This window comes from Hetaerina americana, unplaced genomic scaffold, assembly GCF_022747635.1.
Source record: "Hetaerina americana unplaced genomic scaffold, ioHetAmer1.1.p SCAF_7, whole genome shotgun sequence".
NCBI classification, from domain to species: domain Eukaryota; kingdom Metazoa; phylum Arthropoda; class Insecta; order Odonata; family Calopterygidae; genus Hetaerina; species Hetaerina americana.
Genome location: NW_027287316.1, coordinates 83917176 through 83926927, shown reverse-complemented (window position 1 = coordinate 83926927; position 9752 = coordinate 83917176). Strand labels below are relative to the sequence as shown.

The window sequence follows — 9752 nt, the reverse complement described above, 5'->3', positions numbered from 1 at the left end:
GGGGGGTATGGGGGGGGGAAGATTGGGGGTTATGGGGGGGGGGGAGATTGGGGTTTATGGGGGGGGAGAGATGGGGGGGAGATGGGGGAGGGATATGGGGGGGGAGGTGGAACCCTTCCCTCTCGCCAACGGGGGAGGGGGGGCGGGCGTCGGGACCGCTTGGGAGGCTCGCGACGTTGACACATGACCACTCCCGTACCCCCGGCGAGGCTCGTTTTGCGGGGGAAATAGGAGCGACCCCCTGGGGCGCAGGTAGAGGGGGTGGAAGAGGATGTGCGAGAGAGAGAGAACCAGTCCCTGGACCAATATCTTCGGCCATTTACACGATTCCCTCGCAGGCTGAGCGAGCGAGAGGGTGGAGTGATAGAGGGAGGGGGGCAGAGACGTATGAGAGGCCTTCCCATTTCCTCGCACCACCCCCCCTTTCTCCTCCGCCGCAGCATCCCCCTATCCCGAGCACCCCGACCGCCCCACGGGCCGAGCGATTCCCACACGAACACTCCAGTGCCACCACGGTCCTCGCGCAGAACCCCCTTTCAATTCCCGTCCACGGGAGATCCCTTTCACGTCAAAAAATCCTTTGCGAGCGAGAGATTTTTAAAAGTGGAAATTTTTAGGGTTTTTTATCTCTCAGCCCCCCCGGCGTTCAATCCGTCTCCCTTCTCAAAGAGTAACTTTTTCCCGCCCGCCTCCTCTGCGTATCCAAGACCTCCCCTACCTCCCCTATCCTTCCCTTCGCCCCAACCGCCCTCCAACGCACGCCACCCCACGAAACTCCTCCGAAAACTTTATCCCTTCCCGGAAAACTCCATGCAGGGAAGATTAAAAGGGTGAAAAGACGGGACGCTCTCCTAAAAATTAAACAAAAAAGGAAAACAAGTGACTAACCCACACTCCGGCGATAACCGTGTCGTCAAAGACTCAATGTAATTAAGTCATTAAATATTCTTAATCTTACTTCCTTAAACAATTATTTCCTTCCTACTCTCTCGGTCCAAAGAATTAAAAAATATCCTTCATCGTTCGTTCCCTCTTTCCTAATCCACCGCCGGATATTTGGGCGGGAGGGCGGTCGGGAGAAGGGAAAACCATAAAAGGAGGAAAATTGGTAAACACACATCCTCTCTCTCTCCCTCTCTCTCGCCTTGTTTGGCACGCCTTGGGGAGGAGGTAAGGGAGATAGGGAAAGAGAGAGAGAGAGAGAGAGAGAGGGGTGTTTGATAATTAATAAAAAGAACAGAAATCAGTTAGAGTCCCCCACCAATGACGACGGCATAAAACGTAAGAAGAGTCCTCTATCCGTCATGTGACCCCCATCTCATCACCTCCTCCTCTGGAACGGCCCTCCCTCCCTACAGGCTCCTCACGCACGCAGATGGTCGGTGCACGCCCCCACTCCCTCGGCAGAACGCGGGACCACGCAGGGCTGGCGCCCTCACCGGCCGCACGTGGGCAGGTTGACGACGAAGAAGGCGTTGAGCTCGATGAGAGAGGCGAGGAGCAGGAAGACGGCGTACATGCAGAGGCAGGCGATGCCCACCTTCCGGTCCAGCTTGAACCGGTTGCAGGCGAAAGTGAGGTAGAGGAGGAGGAGGGTGGAGAGCAGCGAGATGGCGCTGTACTCGAGACCCCGCGAGTTGATGGTGATGGAGTGGTGGCCGGGCACGGAGGGCAGCAGGGACGCCTTGATGAGCCACGGCAGGCCGAGGCACAGCAGGATGTCGAACGTGTTCGAGCCGATGGAGTTGCTGATGCCCATCGAACCGTGACCTTCGCGGGGGAGAACGCAAGTGCCACAATTAACATTCACAACCACGCTTTGATCACGACTATACCATCAGGGATCATACCACGGGGGTGTGTGGGTGTAGAAAATGCCGATCATGAAACACGCCATCTTGTTTATTTAAAATCTTATATTTATGGGCATTGTTACCATGGGCATAACAGAGAGCTATTACGACGGAGTGAAACTATAGTTTTAACAATGGAAAAACAACTTTAATTTCACAATTTAAAGAAGGAAACCGAATATTTGGGAAGATTTTATTAATTTCATTTCACATCCGTCTATAATTTAATAATGTCCGTGAAGAAAAGGCCATTCCTGAAACACGCCATCTTCTTTATTTGGAATTTATATTTGTTGACATTGTTACCATGATTATGTACGAGTATATAACAAAAAATATGCAACCAAGTAAAAATAATGGTTTCTACATTGGATTAATTAAATTTTTTTAAATGATGGAAACTTCCTATTAGTTCCAAACAGAAACGGCTAATATTAGCACCAAGTTATTTGCAGTATAAATAAGTCTTAAAGTAAAATTAAGTTCTGTGAAATACGTTTCTAGCAAAGTGTAGACGATGTATTTCGCGAAAATATTTACAGAAAATAATTTGAAAAACCAAATATAGTTTCAAACACCAATATTACAACTTATTCTCATTCACAAGAGTCCTTATGCGTTTATAACTTGGTCATTAGGTAATTTAATTTTATAAATATCGTCAAAATGCTCTCTAATTTACTCTAATCACTTTTCCGTATGTAAACTTTTCAAAGTGACTCTCTCTCTTTTCTCCTAGCATGAACGGAAACATGCTCGAGATGTCGCTCGCAGGCTTGCATACAAACCTGGCTTCGTTGGATTGACGGCAGGTCACCAACTTCCCTTCAAGGTTAAGTCACTCTCCACTGAAATGAATAACTCAGACTCCAAGGGGCAGTTGTCTCCCACCAGAATCCTTACACACGTCATGAATTACAGAAATCATTGGAATTTACAAGCTATCGTGTAGCTCCATCATGCTGAGCCGAGTGGCACAGAATCCGTTTCAGTTTAAATGTGCGAAGTGGAAAGAAAAAAATAGCATACTTCAAAATCGCTCAAACCTGAGGGCCTAATGGAAGCGGTGTTCCTGGATTATTGTCCCATGTCTCCGAGGCTTAATTATTTTCGCGTTAAAAATGAAACCACTTCAGCGGATATTTTATTTAAGATAGGAAACATCAATAAATGCGTTATTTGTCAAATCACGCGGTGGATGATTTCATTGGACTTTTAAATCAGAGCAGGTGGGATGCATCGAAAAGGGCAGAAGAGTGAAAGGACTGGGATCAAATGTGTTATCTCCAAGGGATACCCGGCAGACGTGGGAGGGATACCTGCGGGAGAAGGGAATTTTTCAACCATCTATCACGAAGGGAACACACGGCATCAGCTGTCGATCAACGTAGCTACACCAGATTGTCTACGCAGATAGGGTATGGATGGGGCAACATTCATCATTCAACCTCTGTACGTATTTTCAGGGTTCTCTAAAAAAATGACGAATTATTAGGGCAAAATCTGATTAAAAAATGTTTATACCATATTAAAAATCACTCGTGCTCACGAAGCCTCGCTTCCACTCGCACCTCCAATCACCGTCGCTCTTTAATAAATTCTATTATGTATGAATTTCATTTTGAGTGCCAGTTTTCAGAAATAACGATCAGTGTATTTTTTTAAAACTCCACCAGACTGTGGATTGAAACTTCGAGTTCCGGTTGATGTTTATTTGGCTTTACCACTTCGGTTAAGTGCTTCAAACCAGCTATGAGCAAGTATATGTGTTCAAGCGGGGATAAAAATAATTTTGACCATTCGTTTCAAATTTCAGTCCAAAATAATTAAAAATTTTATAAATGTTTAAATAATACAATTTACGAAATTAAAACAAAGTTCTTACGACCAAAGATGTCAACTGAGGTACAGGTGGCACATTAATGCTTTCATTAGTCTACCGGTTTAGCTAGGTTTTGGATGGACGCAGACGATACAACAGTCCAAAGGAATATGCATTCCTTTGCTTATCCCAACAAAACACACCTTGACACCCGAAAATACAACTCTCTCCTCGAAAATAAAAGTCTCTCTTCATCTCTGAGTACTTCCTTCCTCCCTTCATCCCGTTCCTCTTCCTTCCCTTTCCTCGCTTGTCTAACATTCTTCCCTCAATTACAGTCTTCAACGTCCAACTGTCGATCATTACGCCCTTCATCCACTTCTCCTGCCTCCAGAGGATTTCTCCCAACAAACCCCTCTCTTCGCCCACCTAGTACTTCCTCATTTGTTTTCCTCTCGGTCCATTTCACCTTTATTTAAACTATTTTATTAACTGGGGCATTGAAATAAATGATAAAATGAAATAAAAATACAGCTTAAATGAAGCGAGAAATTTTTGAAGCAGTTTTCATGCTATCTAACCCAAGCGTCCGCCGCCTCTGGGCATTATGGGATGGACGCTTAGCGATGTTAGATGTGGTTTGGTGCCAAATCGATTAGTTATCACGAGGAGAATAATTGTCATGAGTTTTGTACAAAATGGTTTAATGAATTTCCAGAATTTCAGAAAAATTCCACATGGGCGTTGGCCACACCTCAGGGTGCGAGAAAATAACACATGATATTATAAGGGTCCTCTCCTCCTTTGCCCCTTGAGCCACGCAAGAGAAGGACAAGGTTCATCACCCCTGTCTACCGTACAGAGAGGCATGGAAACGAACGAGTGGCCTCAGTTTGAAGGGTTAATTTCTGTCCTTGAGCGGCGCTTCATTTCTATCTTCTTGAATAACAATTAAGGCTGTCCAAGAGTAAATCTGAGTAAGGATATCGTCGGATGAGTAGAGGACGAATTAAAATATTCCTCCGATGCGTTGGTCATAGCATGACCTAGCTGACCTTTCGGAATTCATTCCATACGAATGGTCCACAAAAAACTCAGGGTTTGCTCCGTTGCGTTTATTTCCGGATGATATTAAATATTGATTCAGCAAAGCAAAACTCAAATCGAGCATTACACTTTGCAAAGGCGATCAATTTAGTTTCATAGTACTGCGAAACATAAAAAATATAATTATAACTGCGAAACTTTATTTTTTAAATTAATCCACCAGATAGTTTCCTTCTTCTATGCAACGGAAAAAGGAATTATTCTCTTTATATGCACACTGTTACATCGGTAGTAGTAGTTTTAGGGGTTTGTAGGGTGCGTCGACAGCTATGGTCATTTTGCACCACTGTCATTACGTAAAACTTATGTTCCTTTTAAACTAGGAATAAGTAAACAGATAAATACGAATAAATATATAAATAAATAAAATAAACAAAAAAAAAAGGAAAATGCTAAAATCAAAAGCATTAAAATTATGCGCTCCGAAGCTAAAGCTGCCCCATTAAACCGGTTGCCCTTAAAAAAGTTAAGACTCGATTTATAGACCCAGAGTCATCCCCTAAAATATTTTTTAAGTCTCCCTTTATCTTCAACATGTCTCTGGCCCTTTGGTATGTTGTACATTCCGTCAGGATATGTTTTATGGTCAGGGGTTGGAAACACTCATTGCAGCGGGGCTGTTCTTTTACCTCCGCAAAGAGGTACGAATGAGTGAGGGCAGAGTGTCCTATTCTCAGGCGCGTAATCATGACCTCTTCCCTCCGAATGTTCCGGATGGAAGAGGACCATGGTGAAACGACCGGTTTTATTGCCCTGAGTTTATTATTTTGAATAGACTGCCAAGTCTCCTTCCACTGATGCAGGACCGAGTTCCGCAAGGCGGCCTTCACGTCCTCCATTGGAACCAAGGTGGAGTCGGTCTCGGGTTGTCGAAGGGCATCCTTCGCTGCCTGGTCAGCTTTTTCGTTGCCTCTTATGCCGACGTGACCAGGAGTCCATATAAAGGAGACCCTGTTCCCCTTTCTCTGAAGGGACAACAGGGTATAATGGATCTCCTGGACTATCGGGTGCACAGGTGCAAAGGCCGATAAAGATTTTAGGGCGCTCAACGAGTCGGTGCAGATGAGGAAAGAGCCATTGCTTTCTTTTATTTCTCCTAGGGCCGTCCTTATGGCTGACAGCTCGGCTGTGAAAATGCTGCAAGAAGTGTGCAGTTTTTTCCTCACGACTCCATGGTAGTGGGACACGACCGCATAGGCACATGCAGATTCTGACTTTGACCCGTCGGTGTAGACTGGGACAAAGTCAGAAAGTGAGCTGAGGACGGCACTGAAGAGCTGCTGGTATTCGGAATCGGTCGTTTTGGCTTTGCGGCGTGCACTGGCAATGAGTTTAATATCCGGCATTGGTGTTAACCAAGGCGGATACTTAGCATAGGAGACGGGGCATATTTGAGGAAATGTAAAATTTACCTCATTAATAAAATCATTAAAACGAACGGCAAAGGGCCTAGTTGCCCTTCTCCGCCTGTTAAATAAGTCTAAAAACCGTTGGTTAAAAACTATGTTAAAACAAGGGTGGATTGTCTCTGATAAAATTTTACAGGCATAGTTGCCCATTAAAATCATCCTGCGGGTTTCCAACGGAGGCTCCCCTGCGTCTGCAAGTAAGCTTGGGACTGGGCTTGTTCTAAATGCCCCGGTGGCCAACCGTATCCCAGCATTGTGGACACATGTGAGTGGTCTCAAGTAAGACTCTCGTCCTGAGGAATACACTATGGAACCATAGTCCAGTTTGGATCGCACCAAGCCTCTGTACAATAAAAGCATGGTGGAGCGGTCTGCTCCCCAAGTGGAGTGAGTTAAAAACTTTAAAACGTTGAGGGTTTGGCGACACCTCTCGCGTAACACGCGGATATGCTCCCGCCAGTTCAGCTTTTGGTCCAGGATCATGCCGAGAAAGCGGACGGACTCCACAAATGGAAGAATCCTACCCAACAGGGTTAGGGTCGGGGTAACGTGGTAACCGCGAAGACGGTGAAAGTGCACGCATTTCGTTTTCTCCATGGAGAAACGAAATCCGTTCTTTCGCGACCACTCTCCCAGTTTGTTTAGAGTCACCTGGGCTTGCCTGGAAGCGTTTGGCAGTCGTGTCGACCGGCAAAATATGGCTAAGTCGTCCACATAGAGCGATGCCATCACCGGGGCATTGATGCATTCCACCACGTCGTTGATGGCGATGGCGAATAACGTCACGCTCAGTACTGAACCCTGGGGTACCCCGTTCTCCTGTGTAAAAGATCGGGATAAGTGCTTCCCAGTCCTTACTTTAAAAAGGCGGTTAGTTAAAAAATTTCTGATAAATAGGGCCATGTTGCCTCTAAATCCCCACTTGTGGAGCGTGTTGAGGATTCTCCATCGCCACACACTATCATAGGCCTTCTCCAGGTCGAAAAAGACTGCTATGACGTGTTGACGGTGGAGAAAGGCTTCCTGGATGAAGTTCTCAGTGCGCACCAGATGGTCTGTCGTGGACCTGCCACGCCGAAAGCCGCACTGAGCGTCGGAGAGCAGGTGTCGACTCTCCAAGCACCACATGAGACGTCGGTTTACCATCCGTTCCATCACCTTGCACAGGCAGCTGGTGAGAGATATGGGACGGTAGTTGTTCGGGTCATTTTTGTCCTTGCCCTGTTTTGGGATTGGTATCACGATGGACTCTCGCCAGGCATTTGGAAAACTGCCCTCGTTCCAAAGTTGGTTGAGGGTATTTAGGACCTCCCCAATCGCAGTTTCCGGAATGTTCCGGAGAAATGCGTTGTGGATTTCGTCCGCCCCTGGCGAGGTGTAATGGGAGTCTTCGATGGCGGATTTAAGCTCCCAGGACGTGAAAGGCTCATTGTAATATTCACTTGTAGGACCTGCACCAAAATTGAGAGGGACTCTCTCGCATCGCCTCTTCAGGTTCGCAAAGTCCGCGGCATAGCCCTCGTCACTGCTATTGGCCGCGAACTGACTGGCAAATATGTTGCTTATTTCGGCAGGTGAATTAACCACCCGGCCAGCAACAAGCAATGGCGAGATGACAAATGAGCCCTTGGACCCGGAGATTTTCTTGACTTTGTCCCATACCTGACCAAGCGGCGTGCGATGGTTGATGGTAGAGACGTATTCTATCCAGGAAGCCCTCTTGGCCTCCTTCACGGCCCTTCGAGCTCGCGCTCTCAGGCGGCGGTACGATGCCAGATTAGTTGCCGTGGGATATTTTCTAAAAATATTTAATGCTTTTTTCCTCGCCCGGATCGCCCGGTCGCATTCCCTGTTCCACCAAGGGACAGGAGCTCGATTAATGTTCCCGGACGTACGAGGGATACTTTTGGTAGCTGCCGCCAACAGCGTTGAACTTAGTTTATCGACGTTGTGCAACGCGTCGAAACTTGCGTCGTGTTTATATGTAAACGTACGCTTAAAAAGTGGCCAGTCCGCACGGTTAATACGCCACTTTTCCGGAGGTTTTGAAATGGTGGGCGAAGAGTCTTCCTTAACGAGTAGAAGAGGAAAATGGTCACTCCCACAGAGATCGTTGTGGGTGGACATTTTCAGCTTTGGGGCTAGACTTCTCGAGCATAGACAAAGATCTATTGCTGAGAATTCCCCATTGAAGCTGTTAAAACGGGTTTTTTCGCCCCTATTTAATAAAAACAGGTTAAAATCCTCAATAAAGTTGGATAAAATTCGACCTCTCCTATTACTTTGGGTTTCTGGCCCTCCCCAGAGAGGATCATGGGCATTAAAATCTCCCATCAAAATGAACGGCTGAGGAAGCTGGTGGACAAGGGCTTCAAGGTTCAGGCGGGTCACCGGTGCACCCTCTGGCAGATACACGTTGCATAACGTCATCCTCTCAGGGGTGTGCACCGTGACAGCGACGGCCTGGAATGGAGAGTTCAGTTGGACTCGCGAGGTGTAAAGGGCCTCACGGGCCGCAACTGCTACTCCCCCTTGGGCTCGTTGGCCACTTAGGTCATCCATTCTAAAAACAGTGAACCCCTTCAGAATACCCTTATCTTCAGCCTTAAAATGGGTCTCTTGGAGACAAATACAAGAGGGTTTAAAATCTTGGATTAAAATGGCCAGCTCCTCCTTGTGCCGATAAAAGCCATTGCAGTTCCACTGCAGAATGGAACACATTTAAAGTGTTAAATTAGAATAAATAAATAAATATATAAATAAAAGAGATGGCTAAAAAGGGAGATGACCAACTCTATTGAGGTTATCGCTTGATGCGATGTTTCCTCTTCCACTCGTTTGCGAAGACCTCAGTATCAGAGATACTCTGGTCCTCTTCAATTACCTCCGGCCTCTTTGGCTTCACTGGAGGCGGCGGGGAAGGTGTATTCTCACGCCCTTTTGGCGTGTTCCCCTTGGTGGTTTTCTGTGGGCATTTCTTTGAAGGGCCCACAGGAGTAGGTGGCTCCTTGTCCACCTTACTCTTCCCATCCTTCACCCTTTTGGGTTTAGGCACTTGCGTGTTTTCAACTGGGGATTCTTTCGGTATCTCCGTCTGCGTGGCGATGGTACACTTTACACATTGCGTGGTTGCAACGGAAGCAAAGGACCGGGAGAAAGTTGGAGCGATTAGCGCCCTGTATTTTCTCCTCGCTTCCGCATATGGGATTTTTTCAAGGGTTTTTATCTCCATGACTTTCCTCTCTTCTTTCATCTTCGGGCAATCACGAGAGTACACTGGGTGTGTACCCTCGCAATTGACACAAAGAGGTTCCGAAGAGCACTCTTTATCCTCGTGCGCGTCTTTGCCACAGCGCGGGCAGGTGGCCTTACCCTCGCAACGCGACGCGACATGGCCGAACCGTTGGCATTTGAAACAACGCACGGGATTTGGGATGAATGGCCTCACTGGTACCGATTCATAGCCCACAAACACCTTGTCGGGTAGTCTATCACGCGCAAACGTCAAGATCACGGAGGTGCTGTTTACGTTTTCTCCGTTGCGCCTCGTGGTGAGTCGAC

At 46.9% G+C, this 9752-nt stretch overlaps 1 protein-coding gene across 2 annotated transcripts in view; it reads right to left on the bottom strand.

Moving 5' to 3' along the window:
* Positions 1-722: 722 nt before the first annotated feature.
* Positions 723-9752, bottom strand: part of zyd (sodium/potassium/calcium exchanger zydeco) — a 96831-nt gene continuing 87801 nt past the window's right edge. For both annotated transcript variants that reach the window (XM_071595349.1, XM_071595350.1), the window contains exon 9: positions 723-1770. In XM_071595349.1, the coding sequence (XP_071451450.1) occupies positions 1436-1770 (335 nt within the window). In that variant the 3' untranslated portion in view covers positions 723-1435. The remainder of the gene's footprint in view (positions 1771-9752) is intronic.